Source organism: Haematobia irritans, chromosome 5 (genome assembly GCF_050003625.1).
Source record: "Haematobia irritans isolate KBUSLIRL chromosome 5, ASM5000362v1, whole genome shotgun sequence".
Lineage (NCBI taxonomy): Eukaryota > Metazoa > Arthropoda > Insecta > Diptera > Muscidae > Haematobia > Haematobia irritans.
Window position 1 is genome coordinate 39,756,039 of NC_134401.1, and position 27,466 is coordinate 39,783,504.

The following is a 27,466-nucleotide window of genomic DNA, read 5'->3' on the forward strand; positions in this document are numbered from 1 at the left end:
TGTGAAATTTGTTGACAATTGTATTTCTATAGGAAATTTTCTAAAAAAGTATTTTCTATAATAAAATTTCTTAAAATTTCATGTCCCCAAGGATTTTTTTTAAATTTATTTCTATAAAAAATTTTCTGAAAATTTCATGTCAATATTAAATATTCATTTGCATAATAAGTTTTCTGAAAATTTTATTTTTATAGAAATTTTTTTATTTATAATTTTTTAATTTTATTTATTTTTTTTTTTTAATTTCATGTCCTAAATAAAATTTCGGAAAATTCCATTTCTATAGGAAATTGTCTGGAAATTTTACATTTATAATATGTTTTCTGAAAAGTTCATTTTTCTACGAAACATTCCTCAAATTTCATTTCTATATTAAATTTATAAAAAATTCATTTCTATTATAAATTTTCCAAAAATGTAATTTCTATAGGAAATTTTTGCAAATTTCCAATAAAATTTTTTTTTCATAATAATTTTTTTTTTAAATTTCATGTCTATAATAATATTTCTGTTTGTTTGTTAAAATTATTTTTTGTTAAATTTTCTTAAAATTTCATGTCTTTAATAAATTTTCTGAAAATTTTATATATACAATAATTTTTCTGAAAATGTCATTTCTATAGGAAATTTTCTTAAACTTTCATTTCTATAATAAAATTTTCTGTAGGAAAATTTTCTGAAAATTTCATTTGTATGTGAAATTTGTTGACAATTGTATTTCTATAGGAAATTTTCTAAAAATGTCTTTTCTATAATAAAATTTCTTAAAATTTCATGTCCATAAGGAATTTTCTTAAAATTTCTTTTCTATCAAAAATTTTCTGAAAATTCGTTTTGTTTGTTATTGTTGGCTTCTCTTCAATCGTTATTGTTGTTTTTTTGATCTCAGCTTAAAGCCATGCATTGACTAAACTACAAGTGTAGCTTAACCAACAGAGGAAAAGTATGCTTGTCAAATTTATTTGGGCAAAGCCCTATAGACTGCAAGATGGTTGGATGTACAGCTGTTTCGGAATTACCACATTCCTCATCAGCATCCTCTACTTGCAGCAAAACTATCAACCAATTATCAGAATAAATTCGGGTAATTCACTCAACCCAACGTGAACTACACTTGAACCTCCCGAAAAAGGGTTTGATAGTCGGCTACTGCCTAAACAAATTTGCCAGCATATCTCTTTTCCTTTGCCAAACTCAAATCATCGATTTGAATGTATTTGGCTTGGTTTGTTTCTGAAAATTTAATTTTTATAGGAAATTTTCTTAAAATTTCATGTACATAATAAATGTCATGTCAATATTAAATTTTTATTTCCATAATAAATTTTCTGAAAATTTTATTTTTATAGAAAATTTTTTAATTTATAATTTTTTTAATTTTATTTTTTTTAAATTTCATGTCCTAAATAAAATTTCGAAAAATTAAATTTCTATAGCAAATTGTCTGGAAATTTTACATTTATAATGTGTTTTCTGAAAAGTTCATTTTTCTACGAAACAGTCTCATTTCTATATTAAATTTTCTAAAACATTCATTTCAATTATAAATTTTCCAAAAATTTAATTTTTGTACGAAATTTTTGAAAATTTCCAATAAAAAAATTACATTTCTGAGTATTTTGTTTTTTTACATAGATCTGGCAATGTTGACTGTTTTGATATTCTTGTTTTTCTTATTTGTTCTTCTATGGTAAAGTAAATGCAATAACAAAAACAAAACTAAACTTTCACAAAAAAAGGAAAAGTTCCACAGCATTTATATTTGAGAGCTAGAGATTCATTGGTGCTGTTGATTATTTCCATATAAACTCTGGCATTTGGCTGCACGTGTCACAAAACTTACCATGGATTTACTCTTTGAGAGCGAGGAAGAGAGAAGAAAGCTTTCACCTCTTATGGTGGTATTTTTTCATACTTTAGAGAAGCTTTCAAAGGCCCCAAAGGTTTGTGAACTTAATATTCATAGCATCGGTCTTTGGTTAGAATAATTTCGAAATTACATATAGCTGGGGTTATTTGAATACTAAAATACTATCAAAATTTTAATGAATTAAAGCTTTCTAAGCCAGTTATTTGAATGTTCACAAAAGATACTAAATTTCAGTTTTCTAAAAGGCAAATCCAAAAACTCAACGCCAAAGGCAATTAATAAAACACAAAACACTGAATTCTTTATCTATCCAACTTGGAGCTCATAGATATATTGTCCCCACAGAATTTTCTTGCAGTGTGTACTTTATCTCTGCTTCCCTTTACAGATTTCTTCGTCATATTTTATTTGTTCCTTTTTGTAACGTAATAACTCTAACGACGTCATTCACAATAGCAAACCAAAAATTTAACGGTTACACTACAGCATTGCCAAACTTTATGTTAACCAAACGATAGTTGGCAACGACCGGGTGGCTATTCATGGTGTATGGTGAATGTACCAGCAGAGTGTATAAAAAAAACAACAAGAGAACGAAACTGTCAAGCGAAACTGCGTCAGTAGGTGGCAGTCATGAGGGAAATTTCTCTAATATCATGCAGTTTTTGTCGACGCTTCTCTCAAATATCATACAGTTTGCGTCGGCGTCACCCAGTTCAGTTCTCTGACGGCTTTATGAAACGTAAGGGAAATAGGATTTAGAACCTACTTTGCAAAAAAAAATTATTTTATATAAATCTTTTCATTCTATTAAATTTTTTGGCAGACAATTTGATATTATAACTGCCGACGCCTTTAAAAACAATTTATCAAAACAGCGCTTCGACCGCAACGTCGGTAATACCAAACCTGTAGACCTTGTGCGACATCTATACGGGTGACATTTGTTGTTTTTGTAGAAGAGAAATTTTCGTTCTCTTGTGTTTTTATACTCTTTGGTACCAGGTAAAACGTGTTGCCATTTCACCAAATATATTCAACTTAAAACGCATATATCAGGCAAATAACATTAATAAAGATTGTACCGATGAGACACTAGATGTCACTATTAGAACAATGCCATTCAATTTGCTTCAGTTTAATGTTATGCGACCTTGCCGTTAGTACAAAATTAACAAATATCATAATATCGGATTTTTTACTAGAAACAGTGGGGACAAAATAATCACAGAAAAAAAAAACTAAATTTTGGGAAAATATTTTATTTTTCATGTATTTATTTTTATTGAAAATTTATATAAATTTAATACTTACCTTAATCCATTCCGACCATTACTGTACACTAGAAACCCAACATTTTTTCCGATAATAAAACTTTTGGATATATTTTTAGTTTTAAAATTTTTCATATTGCCTTTTAATAATAACTTGATCAAATACATGTTATTGTTATTATATATCAATCAATCAATCAACTTCTTTCTTTTTGTTTATTATTATATCTAATTGATTGACTATATTTTTATAATCATGAAAAATTAAAGTTTATTACTATATTAATTTTGTGTTCCAATTTTCTTGTTGGATTTATTGTTTTTTCCCCTCTTAAAATCATTTCATTATTAATTACACATCTATATATGAATACAATATAATAGATTAGCATATAGAAGTGTTAATTTTTCTCATATAGTAGTTTTCTTGTTGTGATTTGAAGTGCCAAGGTTTGCTAGAGGAGGGTTGTTGTATTTTTATACCCTACATCATAGGATGGGTGGTAGGTTAGGTTAGGTGGCAGCCCGATGTATCAGGCTCACTTAGACTATTCAGTCCATTGTGATACTACATTGGTGAACTTCTCTCTTATCACTGAGTGCTGCCCGATTCCATGTTAAGCTCAATGTCAAGGGACCTTTTATAGCCGAGTCCGAACGGCGTTCCTCATTGCAGTGAAACCAATTAGAGAAGCTTTGAAACCCTCAGAAATGTCTCCAGCATTACTGAGGCGGGATAATCCACCGCTGCAAAACTTTTTGATGTTCTGTCGAAGCATGAATCGAACCCACGACCTTGTGTATACAAGGCGGACATGCTAACCATTCAGAGTCGATCTAAGCATGTCCGTCCATCCGTCTGTTGAAATCACGCTAACTTCCGAACGAAACAAGCTATCGACTTGAAACTTGGCACAAGTAGTTGTTATTGATGTAGGTCGGATGGTATTGCAAATAGGCCATATCGGACCACTTTTACTTATAGCCCCCATATAAATCGACCCCTAGACCCCTAGCAAATTTCATCCGATCCGGTTGAAATTAGTGAAATGGTGTTAGTATATGGTCTCTAACAACCATGCAAAAATTGGTCCACATCGGTCCATACACCCAGAGAAGGAATATGATCACCTCAAACATGTTGCAAGAGCAAATAGTTATTTTTGGACGAGGAACATGTAACATGTTTGTCGCAACCATGTAATGTTCTCCAAAAAGTACGTATCTACTTTCGGCAACCATGTATATTTTTTCCGAGAAAATAAAATTTTTGCGATAAAAATGTTGCATGTTCACCGTCCAAAAATAACATTTTGCTCTTGAAATATTTTTGAGGTGATCATATTCCTTCTCTGCGTGTAATTATATATAGGCCCCATATAAACCGATCCCCAGATTTGACCTCCACAGCCTCTTGGAGGAGCAAATTTTATCAGATCCGGTTAAAATTGGTTGCGTGGTGTTAGTATATGGTCTGCAACAACCATGCAAAAATTGGTCCACATCGGTCCATAATTATATATAGCCCCCATATAAACCGATCCCCAGATTTGACCTCCGCAGCCTCTTGGAGGAACAAAATTCATCCGATCCGGTTGAAATTTGGTACGTAGTGTTAGTATATGGTCTCTAACAACCATGCACAAATTGGTCCATATCGATCCATAATTACATGTAGCCCCCATATAAACCCATCCCCAGATTTGAGCAACTTCCATCCAATCCGGTTGAAATTTGTTACATGGTGTTAATATATGGTCTCTAACAACTATGCAAAAATTTGTCTATATTGGTCCATAATTATATATCGCCCCCACATAAACCGATCTCCACATTTCTCCGGACCCTCTTGGAGGAGCAAAATTCATCCGACCCAGTTAAAATTTGGTGTTAGTATATGGTCTCTAACAACCATACAAAAATTTGTCCATATCGGTCCATAATTACATATAGCCCCCATATAAACCGATCCCCAGATTTGATCTCCGGAGTCTCTTGGAGGAGCAAAATTCATCCGATCCGGTTGAAATTGGTTACATGGTGATAGTATATGGTCTCTAACAACCATGTAAAAAATGGTTCATATCGGTCCATAATTATATGTAGCCCCCATATACACCGATCCCCAGATTTGATCTCCGGAGTCTCTTGGAGGAGCAAAATTTATTCGATCCGGTTGAAATATGTTACATGGTGTTCATCCGACCCAGTTAAAATTTGGTGTTAGTATATGGTCTCTAACAACCATGTAAAAATTGGTTCATATCGGTCCATAATTATATGTAGCCCCCATATATACCCATCCCCAGATTTGGCTTGCGGATCCTCTAAGAGAAGCAAATTTCATCCGATCCGGCTGAAATTGCGTACATGGTGTTGGTATATGATCTCCACCAACCATGCAAAAATTGGCCCACATCGGTCCATAATTATATATAGCCCCCATATAAACCGATCCCCAGATTTGACCTCCGCAGCCTCTTGGAGGAGCAAAATTCATCCGATCCGTTTGAAATTTGGTACGTAGTGTTAGTATATGGTCTCTAACAAACGTGCAAAAATTTATCCATATTGGTCCATAATTATAAAGGGTGATTTGTTAAGAGCTTGATAACTTTTTTTTTAAAAAAAACGCATAAAATTTGCAAAATCTCATCGGTTCTTTATTTGAAACGTTAGATTGGTCCATGACATTTACTTTTTGAAGATAATTTCATTTAAATGTTGACCGCGGCTGCGTCTTAGGTGGTCCATTCGGAAAGTCCAATTTTGGGCAACTTTTTCGAGCATTTCGGCCGGAATAGCCCGAATTTCTTCGGAAATGTTGTCTTCCAAAGCTGGAATAGTTGCTGGCTTATTTCTGTAGACTTTAGACTTGACGTAGCCCCACAAAAAATAGTCTAAAGGCGTCAAATCGCATGATCTTGGTGGCCAACTTACCGGTCCATTTCTTGAGATGAATTGTTCTCCGAAGTTTTCCCTCAAAATGGCCATAGAATCGCGAGCTGTGTGGCATGTAGCGCCATCTTGTTGAAACCACATGTCAACCAAGTTCAGTTCTTCCATTTTTGGCAACAAAAAGTTTGTTAGCATCGAACGATAGCGATCGCCATTCACCGTAACGTTGCGTCCAACAGCATCTTTGAAAAAATACGGTCCAATGATTCCACCAGCGTACAAACCACACCAAACAGTGCATTTTTCGGGATGCATGGGCAGTTCTTGAACGGCTTCTGGTTGCTCTTCACTCCAAATGCGGCAATTTTGCTTATTTACGTAGCCATTCAACCAGAAATGAGCCTCATCGCTGAACAAAATTTGTCGATAAAAAAGCGGATTTTCTGCCAACTTTTCTAGGGCCCATTCACTGAAAATTCGACGTTGTGGCAGATCGTAAGTCTATTCATGATGAAATGTCAAAGCATACTGAGCATCTTTCTCTTTGACACCATGTCTGAAATCCCACGTGATCTGTCAAATACTAATGCATGAAAATCCTAACCTCAAAAGAATCACCCTTTATATAGCCTCCATATAAACCGATCCCCAGATTTGACATACGGAGCAACTTCCATCTGATACGGTTGAAATTCGACAGTGTTTATACATGGCCCTCTAACAAGCATGCAAAAATTTGTCCATATCGGTCCATAATTATATATAGCCTCCATATAAACTGATCCCCAGATTTAACCTCCGAAGCCTCTTGGAGGAGTAAATTTCATCCGATTCTGTTGAAATTTGGTACGTTGTGCAATGATATGGCCGCTAACAATTATGCCAAAATTGTTCGATATCGGTCTATAGATAAACCGACCCTCCATTAAAATAAAAATTGGCCGATATCAGTTCATAATTGTATGTAGCCCCCATATATGCGACCCCCATATTTCTCTTCTGGCTATCTAAATACCACGCAACAGTTCATATCGGTTCGTAATTATTTATAGACTCCCCTATATATGCGGACTAAGGACTGAATTATATAAGTATTTAATCGGCCTTTTTTGTCTAATATATCCCATATGGACTAACTTACAATTTAGAAGACGATGTTAAGATGGTTAAAGATACCTTGCCATTGTTTGATATTATCACAACCCAAGTAATTCGATTGTGGATTAAAGCCCTTAGGTTAGGTTTGGTGGCAGCCCTATTCAATCCATTGTGATACCACATTGGCGAACTTCTCTCTTATCACTGAGTGCTGCCTGATTCCATGTTAAGCTCAATGACAAGGGACCTCCTTTTTATAGCCGAGTCCGAACGGTGTTCCACATTGCAGTGAAACCACTTAGAGAAGCTTTGAAACCCTCAGAAATGTCACCACCATTACTAAGGTGTGATAATCCACCGCTTGAAATACTTTTTAAAGCCCTTAGTAGAAGCTTCTACGCAATTCATGGTGGAGGGTACATAAGATTCGGCCTGGCCGAGCTTACGACCGTATATACTTGTTTATTATAAATTTATCACTTTGGCCAATTCTAAATCCTAATTTTTTTACTTACCCCATTTTGTTTTCCTTAGAAAAAATTATACAATTTTCCTTTTCCCTACACTTAGAAAAAGTCATTGGTGTGTTTTTTTTTGTTTTTTTTTTTATTTTAAATTTTTCTTGTTTATTTAAATCTTCAATACTCGCACAAACTTACTTCAAAACCGAGCTAATTGTGTCTAACGTTAATTAGGCGTTTCAAAAAACACACAAATATACAAACAGTAGATATAATTAACATTAGATGGACTATTAACTCAAAGCAACATCATCCATCATAATTATCATATTCCATTACTTTTGCCATTAGAGCATTTGTAGATGAGATGATATTCTTCTTAACCTCTTCCCATCATCATCATCATCATCAGAATCCAGTAAAATATGATGATTTTATTTTTTGGTTTTCTATACAACATTCATACGACGAACATGATTATAAGCACGCGCATAAAGAGAAATATATATATGGATAAATGGGATGAGAAAAGAATTAAGATAAAAAAAAAAACAAGAGGAATGGCAAAGAAAAATTATTTTTTTTATGTTTGCTATGGGGAAAAAAACAAATTCACCATATGACCAGGAGATGGTAGGCAATGATGATGTTAGTCAATAGGCAGCTGTATAGCTATTTAGAGGGCTGGGTGGGGAGGAGAGTGTTAAGTGAAGAGCGAAAGGAGTGTTAGGTATGTACGAAAACAAATCAAATAATTCGAGATTCCAGACATAGTCGATTAGTTGTTTAGCCGCCTGGTTTTTTGGGGCTAAACATCCTTAGCATAAAACTCCTTTCTTTCCCCGGGTCAATCATTTCTCCATTACCCTTTATTTTTGTGTTTTGCTTATATGACACACCACCACCATCCCCTTGTACCATTGTAGTTTCCAATTTTTTTTTATTTTAGTTTTTTTCTCATATCATTTATCAATGTCCCTTCTTTTTGCTTTCTAAAGAACTTAAACCATATAGGTCAGAGAATTCCTTGTATTTTTTTCCTTATGTTCTTCTTAGGCTCTTATATATGCTGGGATTTCTGGCTTTGATATTTCTTTGTCTTCTTTTTCGTGTATGTGTGTTTTTTGGTTTCTTTTTTTTTTTAATTTCATCAAGTTTTGCTTAAGAAAGTGTGAGTGATAAAGAGCGTTTGTTGTTGTTGTTGTTGGTAATTTGTTGTGGTTGATTTCATTTCAATTTTTTTTTAAGTTTAAAGTTTCATTTTTTTTAAGTTTAAAAATTAAATTTAAGTATCTGGATTCAAAATATGTTTAATAAAGAGTGTGTGTGTTTTTTTTTAAATTATTTTTCTTCTTTTTTTTGTTTGTTTTATAATTATATTTTTGTTGTTGTTTTTTCTCTTTTAACTAACTTACTATCAACGAGGACTGCAAGTGTGTATGTTGTTGTTGTTGTGTAATAGAATCTCTTAATGGAAAACTAACTAAAACCCAATGGCATTCCAGCCAGGTCTTTTGCCTTAAAAAAGCCAAAGTTTCCTTTGTGAAATACCATTAGCTTAGGTCTAGGCTTTATCGAATGTCTAGAGTAGTTTAAAGAATTAGGCGGGCCCACGACTCCAGTTGATGCAAAAAAGGGCCCCTTTTAAAATATCCTTTCCCTTTTTGTTTTTGAACGAATTTTCCTTTATGTCTCTATAGCTCTCCGTTGCCGCCGCTCCTTGGCTTTATAGTTTTAGTTAATTCTTTAAGATATCTTTGTGGCTGACTGCTTTGCTTTTATTTTCTTCTTCTTCTTCATCATCATCTTTGTTGTTCTTGTTGTTGTTGTATTTTCACCTTAAAATTATCATTTAAAAACTACAACTTTTCTTTTTGTTAACCAATATTGTATAGAAAAAGGTCTTTGGGGGGGAAATTTCTTTTGTTTTTTTTTTGTGGGGGGGCGGAAAAAGGCAATAAAATTAATATTAATTATAATAATAGTTATAGTAATTATAATCATAATAATAATCCATAATATGTTATATAATCATAATATAATAAAAAAGATTCTCTTCAAAGTTTATATTTTCATAGCTATTTTGTTTTATGTTATTATTATTATTATTATTTTTTTTATTATTTTCTTTTCTCTTTGTTTTTAATTTGTAATGTATGTAAGTTCTTTTGTTGTTCGCTTAAACATATTTTACTCATGCTTTGCTGCTCTTTTCTAATTTTTCTTTCTGTTTCATTACTCTCTGTTTGTAATCTTTTCAATTTCTTACGGGAATTTTAGATCTGATCTGATATTGGAAAAAAAATTGTTTCTGTTTTAAATTAGCCTTAATCTGAACTGTTGTTGTGTGTATTGTTTTTGGGTTGTAGTAATATTTTCGTAAATTTCTCTTTCTTGAATAAACTCTTCTCTGTTGCTTGTTTTGTTGTTGCTGTTCTTCTTTTTCTTGTTGTTGTTGTTTTAATAATAATATTAAAGTTTGATTTGTTGTTTTTTGTTTTGTTTGGATTTTTTTTATTATAATATATTTCTGGGTTTTCATTATTAATTTTTTTATATATATATATAATTTATATTTAAATGTTGTTGTTGCTGTTGCTGTTTCTCTTCATATATTTATATTTGTTTCCATACAGAAATGTTTTGTTTTATTCAAGTTTTGTTTTTTATTTATTTATTTCATCTTCTGGGTGATTTTCATCATAATTTGAAGTTGTTGTTGTTGAGGGGTGTTATAGTAAAATTTAATTTAATTTATTTTTTTTTTAAAGATTTTGTTTATAGTTGTTGGTTTTCTTTTATATATTTATATATTTTTAATTTTTGTTGTTGTTGTTTCTTCATGTTATATAATCCATAGCAATAGCAATGGCGCGGTGTTGGAGCGCACAGCAGCTACAGTCTTCGTCAACATCTTAAAAACATAGAAAAGCTTAAAAAGAAGTAATTTAGCTGCTCACTTCGATGTCATCATAGTCACGAATTCTAAAACGAGAAAAGGAAAACAAACAGGATTTATTAGTAAAAAATTAAAAAAAAAAAAAAAACGATAAATTTAAAATTTTTTATTTATAAAATATACAAATATGGGCAAAGTTGCAAATTTCGAACATTGATATATACTACATAAATTTCTAAACTCTATAGAAAACCTCAACTTAAAACCACTATATGAAAACCTTCAGATGACCTATATATAACTTTTTGAAAAAATAGAGGGATTTTCTTCAACAAAAAGTAAAATAAAATACAAATTAAAAATTAAAAGAAAAAGTAATAAATAAAAAATTGATTAAAAAAAAAAACAAATAAATTAAAACAAAATAAAAGTAAAAAAAAATTAAAAAAAAATAAAAAAAAATAAAAAAAATAAAAAATATGAGCAAGTATGTTACAAATAAAAAATAAAAAAATAGAAATTTAATTAAAAAATCAACATAAATTTAAATAAAAAAATATAAAAATAATAAAAATATAAAAAATAATAAAAATATAAAAAATATAAAAAATAATAAAAATATAAAAAATAATCTTCTGTTTTCTTTTTGTAAATTCAAGCTCGAGGTCAGAGTTTTATTTTCTGTTTTATTTTTTACACTTCGATATTTCGATCTCCTTCGGAAATCATCGACGGGAATAAATTAAATACATAAAATTAAAACCTATGTCACTGGTGTTGTCCTCTCATTTTTGTTGCTGTTACCAGTGTGGTAACCACACTGGTAACCACACTGGTAACCACACTGGTAACAGCAACAAAAATGAGAGGACAACACCAGTGACATAGGTTTTAATTTTATGTATTTAATTTATTCCCGTCGATGATTTCCGAAGGAGATCGAAATATCGAAGTGTAAAAAATAAAACAGAAAATAAAACTCTGACCTCGAGCTTGAATTTACAAAAAGAAAACAGAAGGTAATAAACAAAAGGTCAAAAAAACAAAAACAACAAACGTATATAAAATATAAAAAATAATAAAAATATAAAAAATAATAAAAATATAAAAAATAATAAAAATATAAAAAATAATAAAAATATAAAAAATAATAAAAAAATGAAACCAAAAAAAAAAAATCAAAATATTTAAAAACAAGAATATAAAAAAATAGAGAAAACAGAACTATAAAATAAAAAAAAATATGAAGTAAAGTATATTACAAATAAAAAAAAATAGAAACTTAATTAAGAAATCGAAAAAAAAATTAAATAAAAAATTAAAAAATAATAAATATATAAAAAATAATAACAATATAAAAAATAATAAAAATATAAAAAATAATAAAAATATAAAAAATAATAAAAATATAAAAAATAATAAAAATATAAAAAATAATAAAAATATAAAAAATAATAAAAATATAAAAAATAAAAAAAGTATAAAAAATAATAAAAAAATGAATACAAAAAAATCAAAAAATTTAAAAACAAGAATATAAAAAAATAGAAAAAAACAGAAATATAAAATAAAATAAAAAATAATAATAAACATATTTAAAAAAATAAATATAAAAGGATAAAATAAATTAAATAAAAAATAAATAGTAAAAAGAAATAAAAACAAGTATATACGGCCAGGCCGAATCTTATGTACCCTCCACCATGGATTGCACGATACGTAGAGAGCCAGAATTGAAATATGGGGGTCCCTTATATGGGGGCTATATACAATTATGAACTTGATATGGACCAATTTTTGGGTGATTGGGGATCGATTTATCTGATGGCTATATATAACTATAGACCGATATGGACCTAGTTAGCCATGATTGTTAACGGCCATATACTAGCACAATGTACCAAATTTCAACTGACTCGGATGAAATTTGCTCCTCCAAGAGGCTCCAAAACCAAATCTCGGCATCGGTTTATATGGGGGCTTATATATGATTATGGACTGATATGGACCACTTTTGGCATGGTTGTTAAATATCATATACTACCACCACGTACCAAATTTCAACCAGATCGGATGAATTTTGCTTCTTCAAAAAGGCGCACCGGAGGTGAAATCTGGGGATCGGTTTATATGGGAGCTATATATAATTATAGACTGATATTAACCAATTCCTGCATGGTTGTTGGATACCATATACTAACATCACGTACCAAATTTCAACCAGATCGGATGAATTCTGCTTCTTCAAAAGGCACCGGAGGTGAAATTATGGACTGATATGAACCAATTCCTGCATGGTTGTTAAATATCATATACTACCACCACGTACCAAATTTCAACCAGATCGGATGAAATTTGCTTCTCCAAAAGGCACCGGAGGTGAAATCTGGGGATCGGTTTATATGGGAGCTATATATAATTATGGACTGATATGAACCAATTCCTGCATGGTTGTTGGATATCATATACTACCACCACGTACCAAATTTCAACCGAATCGGATGAATTTTGCTCTTCCAAGGGGCTCCGGAGGTCAAATCTGGGGATCGGTTTATATGGGAGCTATATATAATTATAGACTGATATTAACCAATTACTGCATGGTTGTTGGATATCATATACTACCATCACATACCAAATTTCAACCGAATCGGATGAATTTTGCTCTTCCAAGGGGCTACGGAGGTCAAATCTGGGGATCGGTTTATATGGGAGCTATATATAATTTTGGACTGATATGAGCCAATTCCTGCATGGTTGTTGGATACCATATACTAACATCGCGTACCAAATTTCAACCGAATCGGATGAATTTTGCTCTTCCAAGGGGCTCCGGAGGTCAAATGTGGGGATCGGTTTATATGGGGCCTATATATAATTATGGACCGATTTCGACCAATTTTTGCATGGGTGTTTGAGGCCACATATTAGGTTAGGTTAGGTTAGGTGGCAGCCCGATGTATCAGGCTCACTTAGACTATTCAGTCCATTGTGATACCACATTGGTGAACTTCTCTCTTATCACTGAGTGCTGCCCGATTCCATGTTAAGCTCAATGACAAGGGACTTCCTTTTTATAGCCGAGTCCGAACAGCGTTCCATATTGCAGTGAAACCACTTGGAGAAGCTTTGAAACCTTCAAAAATGTCACCAGCATTACTGAGGTGGGATAATCCACCGCTGAAAACCTTTTTGGTGTTCGGTGGAAGCAGGAATCGAACCCACGACCTTGTGTATGCATGGCGGGCATGCTAACCATTGCACCACGGTGGCTCCCACATATTAACATCACGTACCAAATTTCAACTGAATCAGATGAATTTTGGTCTTTCAAGAGGCTCCGGAGGTCAAATCTGGTGATCGGTTTATATGGGGGTTATATATAATTATGGACCCATGTGGACCAGTTTCTGCATGGTTGTTGGAGACCATATATCAACACCATGTACCAAATTTCAGCCGGATCGAATGAAATTTGCTTCTCTTAGAGGCTCCGCAAGCCAAATCTGGGGATCAGTTTATATTGGGGCTATATATAATTATGGACCGATGTGGACCAATTTTTGCATGGTCATTAGAGACCATATACTAACAACATTGGGCCAACTTTCAGCCGGATCGGATGAAATTTTCTTCTCTTAGAGAATCGGCAAGCCAAATTTCGGGTCCGTTTATATGGATGTTATATATAATTATGGACCCATGTGGACCAGTTTTTGCATGGTTGTTGGAGACCATATATCACACCATGTACAAAATTTCAGCCGGATCGGATGAATTTTGCTCTTCCAAGGGGCTCCGGAGGTCAAATCTGGTGATCGGTTTATATGGGGGCTATACGTAAAAGTGGACCGATATGGCCCATTTGCAATACCATCCGACCTACATCAATAACAACTACTTGTGCCAAGTCGATAGCTCATTTCGTTCGGAAGTTAGTGTGATTTCAACTGACGGACATGCTCAGATCGACTCAGAATTTCACCACGACCCAGAACATATATGCTTTATCTTAGAGCAATATTGCGATGTGTTACAAAAGGAATGACAAAGTTAAAATACCCCCATCCTATGGTGGAGGGTATAAAAAGATAAATAAAAAACAAAGTAACAAGTATATAAAGCAGTAAATTCGGCCGGGCCGAATTTTAAATACCCACCACCATGAATCAAGTATAATAGTTTACTATGAAAACTCTTCGTCGTAGTGGGTTACTTGATAATATATAGAATTGTAGGGGGTTTCATGACAAATCTTCTCCCAAACGAGCCAGCTCCCGAAGACAAACTTTAAAGATTCTACCTATGAAGGCCAGATAAGATTCTGGATTTATGAGAACCAATTTTGTTTGTTTTAGAGAAAATATAAACATATCGTGTATATGTTGAAATTACGCCTTGACTTAAAATCTTAAATCTGTAGATTTTTCCGCATTTATTTAAATACGATGAGTAAAATCTGGAACTTTTACTTTCAGTTTGAAGCAATTTTCATGATCAGTGCGCCTGCTATACCCTGAAAGAAGTGTTTTCTTTTTTGAGAAACGTAATTTTAGACAAGCAAAGTTTTCTTTTGACACAAAATTTAGAGACAATCGTTGAATAAACGAAAACACTTTATAAGAAAAAGAAATTTCGTTTGTCTAAAATTGTATTATAGATTACTAATTTCCAGCAAATCGGATAAAAACTACGGATTCTAGAAGCCCAAGAAATAAAGCCGGGAGATCGGTGTATATGGGGGCTATACCAAAACATGAACCGATAGGCACCATTTGCTACTCACATATTTGTGATCTTAAAATACCTCCAGATTTTCAATTTCAAACAAATCGGCCAGAAAATATATTCTCCAGACGCCCAAGAAGTAAAAATCGAGAGATCAGTCTATATGGGGGTTATACCAAAAAATGGACCGATATACCTCAATTTCGGCACTCTTATTTGTGGTCTAAAAATCCCTATAGATTTTGAATTTCAGGCGAATCATGTAATAAATACAGTTTATTGTAGCTCAAGAATTTCAGGCAAAGCGGATGTTAAATATAGTTTCTAGAAGCCCAAGAAGCAAAATGGGAGATCGGTCTATATGGGGGCTATACCAAAAAATGGACCGATGGGCACCATTTTCGGCACACCTCTTTATGGTCCCAAAATACCTTTAGATTTTCAATTTCATACAAATCGGATTGAAAATACTGTTTCTAGAGGCGTAAAAAGCAAAATCGGGAGATCGGTCTATATGGGGGCTATACCAAAACATGGACCGATATGGACCATTTTCGACACACCTCTTTATAGTCCCACAATACCTATAGATTTCCAATTTCAGGCAAATCGGATGGTAAATATAGTTTCTAGACGCCCAAGAAGCAAAATCGGGAGATCGGTCTATATGGGGGCTATATCAAAACATGGACCGATACGAACGATTTTCGACACACCTCCTTATGGTCCTAAAATACCTCTGGATTTGCAATTTCAGACAAATCGGATAGAAAATACTGTTTCTAGACGCCTAAGAAGCAAAATCGGGAGATCGGTCTATATGGGGGCTATACTATAACATGGAGCGATACGGACCATTTTCGACACACCTCTTTATGGTCCCAAAATACCTTTAGATTTCCAATTTCAGGCAAATCTGGTAAAAACTACGGTTTTTATAGGCCCACGACCACAAATCGGGAGGTCGGTTTATATGGGGACTATATCAAAACTTGGACCGATATAGCCCATCTTCGAACTTGACCTGCCTGCAAACAAAAAACTAATCTGTGCCAAATTTTGGGACGATAGTGCCATTATTGAAGGCTGTAGCGTGATTACAACAGACAGACGGACATGCTTATATCGTCTTAGAATTTCTCCCTGATCAAGAATATATATACTTTATATAGTCGGAAATCGATATTTCGATGTGTTACAAACGGAATGACAAACTTATTATACCCCCGTCACCATTTTATGGTGGTGGGTATAAAAATGTCAAATTAAAAATCCTGCTAAAAAGAAAATATGTATATTGATACGATTATTGGTTTCCAATTGACTTTTATACATATCGATGTATTATCTTACAGGCAGAACTTAATCCAGACCACAAATACATGTTGACCTAAGAATTCACCACCACTTAAAACATGGTTTAAAAAAAAAACAACACTTTTCAATATTTGCTATTCTAACAATTTTAAAATAATTTTTATATTTAAATTTCAACAAAATTAAAAAAAAAAGAAAAACGCCTTCAATCAAATTAAAAAACGCCTCTAACAAATTAAAAAAATCCTAATTAAAGGAAGCCACAGTGGCGCGAGCATTAGCTTGCAATTTACATGTCATACATGTTTTATCTAAATAAAATAAACAAAATTAAACAAAAAGCGGTCACACAAAAAAAATCTAACTAACAGTTGGCCACAATGATGAGACCATAATGTTATAACAAGGTGACATCTCTGAAACAGGTAAAGTTCGCCAACATCATCGTTTTAACAGTGCATAATGGTAATGGGTAACTAAAGTTCTGCAAATTTTATAATAAATTCCAATTCAATATACCAAATTTGGATACTTTCGGTGCAACCGGAAGTTAGAATTATTGACGTTTTTAGAACTGATACTACTTCTCTTATTTTATCAAAAACATTGAATACCCTCCTAACCATATTTCTACTTTTTATTATTAATGTTGCTGTTATCACCATTAAATTAATTTTATTTTAGGAATTTTTTTTTTTTCAGTATACTTATGATGTTTGTTTTTATTCCTTGTATAACCCCCCGAGTAGTTAACAATTAATCATGTGAGAATGTAGAACATTTGTTTTTCTATGAGCTTTCTTTTTTCAAGGGAGTCATATTTATCGCGCATTATTAAGTCTTCCATCAAAATATTTGGTTAGCATGGGGGAGGAGGGATGTATATACCATCAAACATTAAGGTACGCGTACATGCATTTGCTTGCTTAGTTCAAATAGATATTAATTCCTTTTATCTTCCTCTTTCATACTACTCTAGTTCATTGGTTGATAGTTGATTATATTTTGTTTAGTTAATTAAAAGCAATCTAATATGTATGTGAGAGACCGCCGCCATCGTCGCCGACATGTTTGCACAGTGGCATTTTTTCATCGTCGTCATGGGTATTTCACACTTTCAGTCCCTTCTCGACGCCAACGTAACGTAAGTCCGCAAATGTATAGCCCCCGCCCCCATTATAGGACTATATAGAAGACACAGGTAATAAAGTCATTGTGTGTTTGCTGCTTACTTTGGGGATTTTGTATTTTTTATTTTGTTTCTTTTTTTTTCATTATCAAAATTTTCGGAGAAAAATATTTGCTTGTAAGGTGTTTGTGTTCTCTTATTTTTATCTAAATTTGGAGGCGATTTCACACCTTTTGACAATAGTTAAATAAACAAAAAAAAAAAAACAAAAAAATGAAACGCATAATGAACGCATATTACTTTTGCATATAAATAAAATAAATAGAGATCACTTTTCTCCAGGTTATCATAAGTTTACCTAACTACTCGTTTACGTCACTATTAGGCACGATTGAGGAGTGTTATATAGCATTTGAGGAGTGCAAACAAATAAAACAATATGTTTGAGATGGGGTTCAGTAGAGGTTCACAAAAATACATGTATACACAATTTTATTTTTATCCAAAAATTTCTTAAACTTTTATTGCTATAGAAAATTTTGTCAAAATTTTATTTCTATAGAAAATTTTGTAAAAATTTTATTTTTATAGAAAATGTCAAAATTTTATTTTTATAGAAATTTTTATTGAAAATTGATTTTTATAGAAAATTTCAAAATTTTATTTCTATAGAAAATTTTGTCAAAATTTTATTTCTATAGAAAATTTTGTCAAAATTTTATTTCTATAGAAAATTTTTTCAAAATTTTATTTCTATAGAAAATTTTGTCAAAATTTTCTTTCTATAGAAAATTTTGTCAAAATTTTATTTCTATTTCATTTTATATTTTGTCAAAATTTCATTTCTGTAGATATATTGTCAAAATTTTATTTCTATAGAAAATTTTGTCAAAATTTTATTTCTATAGAAACTTTTGTCAAAATTTTATTTCTATAGAAAATTTTGCCAAAATTTTATTTCTATAGAAAATTTTGCCAAAATTTTATTTCTATAGAAAATTTTGTCAAAATTATATTTTTATAGAAAATTTTGTCAAAAATTTATTTCTATAGAAAATTTTGTCAACATTTTATTTCTATAGAAATTTTTGTCAAAATTTTATTTCTATAGAAAATTTTGTCAAAATTTTATTTCTATTTAAAATTTTATCAAAATATTATTTATTTCTATAGAAACTTTTGTCAAAATATTATTTATTTCTATAGAAACTTCTGTCAAAATTTTATTTCTATAGAAAATTTTATTTCTATAGAAAATTTTATTTCTATAGAAAATTTTGCCAAAATTTTATTTCTATAAACAAATAAATAAAATTTTGCAAAAAAAAATTGTTAAAATTTTATTTCTATAAAAAATTTTGTCAATATGTTATATATATAAAAAATTTTGACAAATTTTATTTCTATCGAAAATTTTGTCAAAAATTTATTTCTATAGAAAATGTCAAAATTTTATTTCTATAGAAAATGCCAAAATTTTATTTCTATAGAAAGTTTTGTTAAAATTTTATTTCTATAGAAAATTTGGTCAAAATTTTATTTCTATAGAAAATTTTGTCAAAATTTTATTTCTATAGAAAATTTTGTCAAAATTTTATTTCTATAGAAAATTTCGTCAAAATTTTATTTCTATAGAAAATTTCGTCAAAATGTTATTTCTATAGAAAATATGTGCAAAATTTTATTTCTATAGAAAATTTTCTCAAAATTTTAGTTTTATAGAAAATTTTGCCATTTTTTTTTCTATGGAATATTTTTGCAAAAATTTATTTCTATAGAAAATTTGGTCAACATTTTATTTTTTTAGAAATTTTTGTCAAAATTTTATTTCTATAGAAAATTTTGTCAAAATTTTATTTCTATTTAAAATTTTGTCAAAATATTATTTATTTCTATAGAAACTTTTGTCAAAATTTTATTTCTATAAACAAATAAATAAAATTTTGCAAAAAAATTTGTCAAAATTTTATTTCTATAAAAAATGTTGACAAATTTTATTTCTATCGAAAATTTTGTCAAAAATTTATTTCTATAGAAAATGTCAAAATTTTATTTCTATAGAAAATTTTGTTAAAATTTTATTTCTATAGAAAATTTGGTCAAAATTTTATTTCTATAGAAAATTTTGTCAAAATTTTATTTCTATGGAAAATTTTGTCAAAATTTTATTTCTATAGAAAATTTCGTCAATATTTTATTTCTATAGAAAATATGTGCAAAATTTTATTTCTATAGAAAATTTTCTCAAAATTTTATTTTTATAGAAAATTTTGCCAATTTTTTTTCTATGGAATATTTTTGCAAAATTTTATTTCTATAGAAAAATTTGGAAAATTTTATTTCTATAAAAAATTTTGTCAAAATTTTATTTCTATAGAAAATTTTGTCAAAATTTTATTTCTATAGAAAATTTTGTCAAAATTGTATTTCTATAGAAATTTTTTTCAAAATTTTATTTCTATAGAAAATGTTGTCAAAATTTTATTCCTATAGAAAATTTAGTCAAAATTTTATTTCTATAGAAAATTTTGTCAACATTTTATTTCTATAGAAAATTGTGTCAAAATTTTATTTCTATAGAAAATTTTGTCAAAATTTTATTTCTATAGAAAGTTTTGTAAAAATTTTATTTTTGTAGAAAATTTTGTCAAAATTTTATTTTTATAGAAAATTTTGTCAAAATTTTATTTTTATAGAAAATTTTGTCAAAATTTTATTTTAATAGAAAATTTTGTCAAAATTTTATTTTTATAGAAAATTTTGTCAAAATTTTATTTCTATAGAAAATTTTGTCAAAATTTTATTTTTATGGAAAATTTTGTGAACCTTTTATTTCTATAGAAAATTTTGTCAAAATTTTATTTCTATAGAAAATTTTATTTCTATAGAAAATTTTATTTCTATTGAATATTTTGTCAAATTTTTATTTCTGTAGAAAATTTTGTCGAAATTTTATTCCTATAGAAGATTTTGTCGAAAATTTAATTTTCTAGAAAAATTTGTCAAAAATTTATTTCTATAGAAAATTTTGTCAAAATTTTATTTCTATAGAAATTGTGTCAACACGTTATTTCTATAGATTTTTTTTTACAAAATTTTATTTCTATAGATTTTTTTTTACAAAATTTTATTTCTATAGATTTTTTTTTCAAAAATTTATTTCTATAAAATTTTTTTCCAAAATTTTATTTCTAGAAGAAATTTGTAAAGTTTGTATAAAGTTTGAATATTGAAATTAATTTTTATATTTATTTCAAAAATTTCATTTATAGATTCTTATTAGACTTCTGACCTATGGTAAAAATTAAATGTAAAACCATTTAATTGTTCTATTTGTTCTATTTCATCCCAAAGTTTCCTTTCATTGGCCAATGAATTGTTGATACGATTTTATTTTTAAATTCAATGAACAATAAAATGTTAATGCTAATTGTCGATGAAAGTCAGGGGAGGTTTAAGGTGAGATTTAGTAGTAGTCAGATGCTTTCTTTGATTTTGAAATGTTTTTTTTTTATTTATTTCTATACATATATATGCCATGTATATCGTTACCTTAATATACAAAGGCCCCAACTCATAATTTTTCAAAATCGCGTTTTTTGTCGATTCTGACAGAGCACCATCAGATACACCTTCCATAAAAAATTTACGGAGATACGTTGAAAAATAGCGAAGTTATAAGTTAATAATGTAAAGCCCTAACTCATATCCACACAATAAGTACAAAAAAAAAAGCCCTAACTCATTTATTACTGCCAAAACACATAGCAGGCATAGATTTTCGGATTTTGTTCTTATTGCTTTTGTGTTATGTATGTCTGTGAGCGGTTATTGCGGTTAAATAAATAGTGAAAAAATAATACATAGAAAAAACTATGGATCTTGTCACCGAAAATTCTGCAGACAAATCAAATGTTGTGGAACGCATTAGAGGAATTGTTCCGAGGCAATCAGAATGGAAGCAAAATGTTAATAAAATGAATCGGATGAAAGGTAAAGAATATTCTGGAATATCAGACAATCGTTTCTGCCAAAAGCCTCCAAGACAGCAAGGTGCAACTTGCACATCAAATTTTTGCGAAAGAAGTGCTTTAAGGCATTGTTCGAAGTTGAGGGAGTCTACGCGAAAAGAAATTTTTAAATCGTTTTGGGAGATGTCATGGGAGCAAAAACGTCTATATGTAATAAGTCTTGTATCTTTGGAGCTGAAAAAACAAATTTTGTCAGAAAATTCAACACGGACGCAATCCAAAGCATTTTTCTTAAGACAGAATTCTACCCGATTGCAAGTGTGCCGGCCAATGTTTCTTTCAACATTAGGATTGAAAGAAAAAATGCTTCGAAATTGGATTCGCTCTGGTGAGAAACACGGCACAGTAATCAGTCCAGAGAAGCACTCAATTTCTTCCATACAATCTAAAATATATTCCGACAATGGCAAACGCAATAAGGAAAGACGAGCAGTTCTTCAAAAATGGCTAGATGAGTTGCCGAAAATGGAATCGCATTACTGTAGAAAGAGATCGAAGAAGTTATATTTTGAACATCCATTTACGTCACAACAAGAGATTTATAAGCTTTACGTCGATAAATGTGCATCACGCAATGAAAGTGCCATAAAAAAATTGTCATATCCAGTTTTTGCAAATATAATGAAAGAATCTAATTACTCAATTTTTAAGCCTAGAAAAGACGAATGTGATATTTGCATATCGTATAAGGCAAAGAATGTGTCTGACGAAAACTACAACAAACACAGAGAAGAAATAGAGAAGATGCGGGAAGAGAAACGGAATGACATAATGAATGCACATTCCGGATTATGTGCAGTCTTTTGTATGGATATGCAAGCAGTTAAGCTAGTGCCTCAATTAAATGCAAGCTCTGCATATTATAAAATGAAATTGCAAGTTCACAATTTCACAATGTACAATGTCATCACGCATGAATCTGATAATTTCGTGTGGGATGAGACTGATGGAAGTCTCGTAGCGTCTGTTTTTGTGACATGCATTATAAAACATTTAAGAAACTTTGTTGCTTATTGTCCAGAAATCCACCACATAATCATTTATTCTGATGGCTGCTTCTACCAAAACCGAAATGTTACCTTGTCCAATGCCTTGCTTACATTTTGTATGGAGACAAATATATCAATAGAGCAGAAGTACCTAGTAAGTGGACACACACAGATGGAATGCGACTCCACACACTCCCTTATTGAGAGAAAGGTGCGAAGAAAGCAAATATACTTACCTTCTCAATTTGCGGAACTGATAAAAGAGGCTCGACAATCCCCTTCACCTTTAAAAGCACACCAACTGCATTATGACTTTTTTTTAGACTTCGAAAGCATTCCCAAGCGATACACATCAATTCGCCCAGGTTAGTATTACTGTTTAGTAAAATTGTTTGTAATTCAAATTGTAGTTTTAAAATTAGGTAGAAGCAGTGGCGACCCAACTGTTAACAAGCTACGAGCATTGGGTTATGACAACTCAGGATATATATATTACAAAACAGATATATGTGCCGAGTACGTGATTTTGCCACAAAGACGCGCGACGACTTATAAATCTGCCCAACCTAGTCCACTTTATAGTAACAAAATTGAACTATCCAAAAAGAAGTGGGACCATTTGCAAGACTTAAAAAATTTACTACCAAAAGACTGCCATCACTTCTATGAACAATTACCTTATAAAACCTAAGTTTATATTCTCTTAAAATATAAACTGTTTTACCAATTCTAACATTTGCTTTACTTAAATATGAATTGATATATTATTTTGTTTTCTTTTAAGTTGTGCAAGAAAAAGCCCCAACTCATTTTTTTTTTTCAAAAATTCAAACCCAAAAAGCCCTAAGTCATACAAATTAATTAAAAACGTAAATATTAAAAAAATTATTATAATTTTGAATTTGTCTGATGTTAATAATAAAAACTGCATTTAAAATTTTTTTGTATCTGGTGCGTTTCTTGTTTTATTAAGTTTTTTCCTCCTCCTGTAAACTTTGTTTTTCATGAGTTAGGGCCTTTGTATATTAAGGTAACGATATACATATACCTACTGCTGCTAATACAAGTACACAATTTTTTTTTTAGATAGGTACATCTGTTTTCAGTCTCGTGATGTTAAATAAAATTAAACAAAATTCTTTTTATCTATACATCAATTAGCTGATTAATTAGAGCTTCGATCATAAATTAGATTTAGTTTTTTATTTGGCAAATTCATTGCCAAATTTGTTTAAAATCAAGCCATACACACACATAGAAAATACTTAAGGCCCCCGAGGTAATAAAAACAAAAATCTCTTATCAATGATCATTGTTATTCCCATCCGTGATAAGAACAAATAAGAAAAATTTTAATAGCTACAAAATTATTGCACTACATAAAATTCATCCAATTAATATTCTTCGATCGGGCGCCAATTTATACAATGTGCTCCTGCATTTTCATAAAAAAATCTGAGGGGTACGTGGAAGGTTCGCTTTTGTTTTTTTATTTTTTTATTTATTTTAAAGAAAAGACGGGCGAACGGGCAGAAAAAACCGTGGGATGGACCTGTTAACATTTATCCAAAACAATCTTCCTAGATTGGGCGCCAATTTCTTCAATGTGCTTCAAATTTAATTTCTATAGAAAATTTTGTCAAAATTTTAGTTCTATAGAAAATTTTGCTACAATTTTATTTCTATAGAAAATTTTGTCAAAATTTTAGTTCTATAGAAAATTTTGTGAAAATTTTATTTATATAGAAAATTTTGTCAAAATCTTATTTCTATAGAAAATTTTGTCAAAATTTTATTTTTATAGAAAATTTTGCCTAAATTTTATTTCTATAGATATTTTCAAAAATTTAACTCTATCGAAAATTTAAGCAAAATTTTATTTCTATAGAAAATTTTTGCAAAATTTTATTTCTATAGAACATTTTTGCAAATTTTTATTTCTTTAGGATATTTTTGCAAAATTTTATTTCTAAGGAAACTTTTGTCAAAATTTTATTTCTACAGAAAATTTTGTCAAAATATCCAAATATATCGATTTCGATTAATTGACTTTCTGTCAAAGAGACAAATTTTATTTTTATTTATAAAAAAAATCTCAATCCTCAATTTATTATTTGTTGTATAGCTCAAAAAGTAAACTTTTATTATGAACTTAAATACAATCTTTAGAGATTTTCCTATTCTTCATTTTCATATTTGTATGCATAGATTTATTTATTGATAATCCTTAAAACACAATTGAAATACCGGATTTCACTGTAGCTATTTCTAATCATTCCTAAATTGGCATTTCTATTTTTGGTCATTTGTTCCTTAACCACTTTTTGTTTACATTTCTTTTTTCCTTCATTTTCATATTGATTTTACTGGTGAGTTGTCGTAAAAACAACCAAACAAAAAAACACAATTTATACAAAATATATATATTAGCATAACAACGTGCAATGTTGCGCTCTGCCTAATATTTTAAATTTGCTGAATTGGATTTTCTTATGATAATTATTGGCCTTAGGCCAAATTTTATTCCTTGTTGTTGCTTTTTTTTGTTTGTGGCATCTAGAGGGGTCTCTCCAATAACATTTGGGCGGATATACAATTTTTAAATGTTGATAGCAGATTTTTTTCACAGCTAATCTTTTATAAACTCTTTAATAAATTGACAATTGTTGGCTAACAATGTATGTAGTAGCATAAATGCAGTTCAAAAGAAATGTTTACTAATCATATACATAATCAATTAAATTATTGCAGTTTTGTAAGCTAACCGAAAAGTAAATCAAAAATAGGGGACGGACAAACAAAATGCATCCAATTACTATTCTTGGATCGGGCGCCAGTTTCTCCAATGTGGTTCAGAATCATAGTAAATCGAACCAGAGGTTACCCGGTAGTAAAGTAACAAAAATATTAATATTCAATTGAAATAAATTCAATAAAATAGAAATAAAATTTTGACAAAATTTTCTATAGAAATAAATTTTTGACAAAATTTTCTATAGAAATAAAATTTTCACAAAACTTTCTATAGAAATAAAATTTTGACAAAATTTTCTATAGAAATAAAATTTTGACAAAATTTTCTATAGAAATAAAATTTTCATAGAATTAAAATTTTCTATAGAAATAAAATTTTGACAAAATTTTCTATAGAAATAGAATTTTGACAAAATTTTTATAGAAATAGAATTTTGACAAAATTTTCTGTAGAAATAAAATGTTGACAAAATTTTCTATAGAAATGAAATTTTGACAAAATTTTCTATAGAAATAAAATTTTGACAAAATTTTCTATAGAAAATGTTGAGAAAATTTTCTAAAGAAATAAAATTTGGAGAAAAATTTCTATAGAAATAAAATTTTGACAAAATTTTTTATAGAAATAAAATTTTGACAAAATGTTCTACAGAAATAAACATTTGACAAAATTCGCTATAGAAATAAAATTTTGCAAAAATTTTCTATAGAAATAAAATTTTGCAAAAATTTGCTATAGAAATAAAATTTCGACAAAGTCTTCAATAGAAATAAAATGTTGACACAGTTTTCTATAGAAATAAAATTTTGACAAAATTTTCTATGGAAATAAAATTTTGACAAAATTTTCTATAGAAATAAAATTTTGACAAAATTTTCTATAGAAATAAAAATTGGACAAAATTCGTTGTAGAAATAAAAATTTGACAAAATTCGCTATAGAAATAAAATTTTGACAAAATTTTCTATAAAAATAAAATTTTGACAAAATTTTCGAAGAAATAAAATTTTGACAAAATTTTCTATAGAAATAAAATTTTGAGAAAATTTTCTATAAAAATAAAGTTTTCATAAAATTTTGAGAACATTTTCTATAAAAATAAAGTTTTCATAAAATTTTCTATAAAAATTAAATTTTCACAAAAGTTTCTATAGAAATAAAATTTTGACAAAACTTTCTAAAGAAATAAAATTTTGACAAAATTTTCAATAGAGATAAGATTTTGACACAATTTTCTATAGAAATAAAATTTTGACAATATTTTCTATAGAACTAAAATTTTCCAAACATTTTCTGTAGAAATAAAATTTTGACAAAATTTTATAGAGAAATAAAATTCTGACAAAATTTTCTGTAATAATAAAATTTTCCAAAAAAATTCTGTAGAAATAAAATTTGGATAAAATTTTCTATAGAAATAAAATTTTGACAAAATTTTCTATAGAAATAAAATTTTGGCAAAATTTTCTATAGAAATAAAATTTTGACAAAATTTTCTATAGAAATAAAATTTTGACAAAACTTTCTATAGAAATAAAATTTTGACAAAATTTTCTATAAATAAAATTTTGGCAAAATTTTCTATAGAAATAACATGTAATAAAATAAAATTTTGACAAAATTTTCTATATAATTAAAATTTTGACATGGGGCGCCAATTTCTCCAATATTCTTCAGTATCCTTATAAATCTATCTCAGGGTAAGCGGAAGACTCTTATGCTTACGCCTTTTTAGCAATAATATTTTTTAAGTATAAAAATATTGATATTCAATTAAATTATTAAGGTTTTGTAAACTGTTCGCATAATAAAACCTAAGACGGGAGAACCGGAAAAAATAGGACGAAGATCGGGATCGAGATCCGGCGCCAATTTCTCCAATGTGCTTCAGCATCTTCGTAAATCGAATAAAAATAAAAATTCTTAAATAAAAAATTATTACGATAAGCTAACCAAACAGGCGGGCAAATGGACAAAAAAGTGGGACGGACGGACAAAATTTATCCAAATAAATCTT

At 29.5% G+C, this 27,466-nt stretch overlaps 2 protein-coding genes across 2 annotated transcripts in view; one reads left to right on the plus strand and one right to left on the minus strand.

Annotated features, from left to right (window-relative positions):
* Positions 1–10,242: 10,242 nt before the first annotated feature.
* Positions 10,243–27,466, minus strand: part of Cam (Calmodulin) — an 82,137-nt gene continuing 64,913 nt past the window's right edge. Inside the window, exon 5 of the mRNA XM_075310211.1 lies at positions 10,243–10,586. Coding sequence (XP_075166326.1) covers positions 10,558–10,586 — 29 coding nt within the window. The 3' untranslated portion in view covers positions 10,243–10,557. The remainder of the gene's footprint in view (positions 10,587–27,466) is intronic.
* On the plus strand, positions 21,248–23,721 carry LOC142239044 (uncharacterized). Its single transcript, XM_075310809.1, has 2 exons — positions 21,248–23,059; positions 23,117–23,721. Exons 1-2 carry the CDS (start codon positions 21,550–21,552, stop codon positions 23,383–23,385), a joined length of 1,779 nt encoding a protein of 592 aa, XP_075166924.1. The 5' UTR covers positions 21,248–21,549; the 3' UTR covers positions 23,386–23,721.

Excerpts from the sequence above, each read along its gene's own strand:
- LOC142239044 (XM_075310809.1), top strand. The coding sequence starts at position 21,550 with ATGGATCTTGTCACCGAAAATTCTGCAGACAAATCAAATGTTGTGGAA. Across the intron at positions 23,060-23,116 it reads ATACACATCAATTCGCCCAG|GTAGAAGCAGTGGCGACCCA; the intron begins GTTAGTATTACT and ends TTTTAAAATTAG.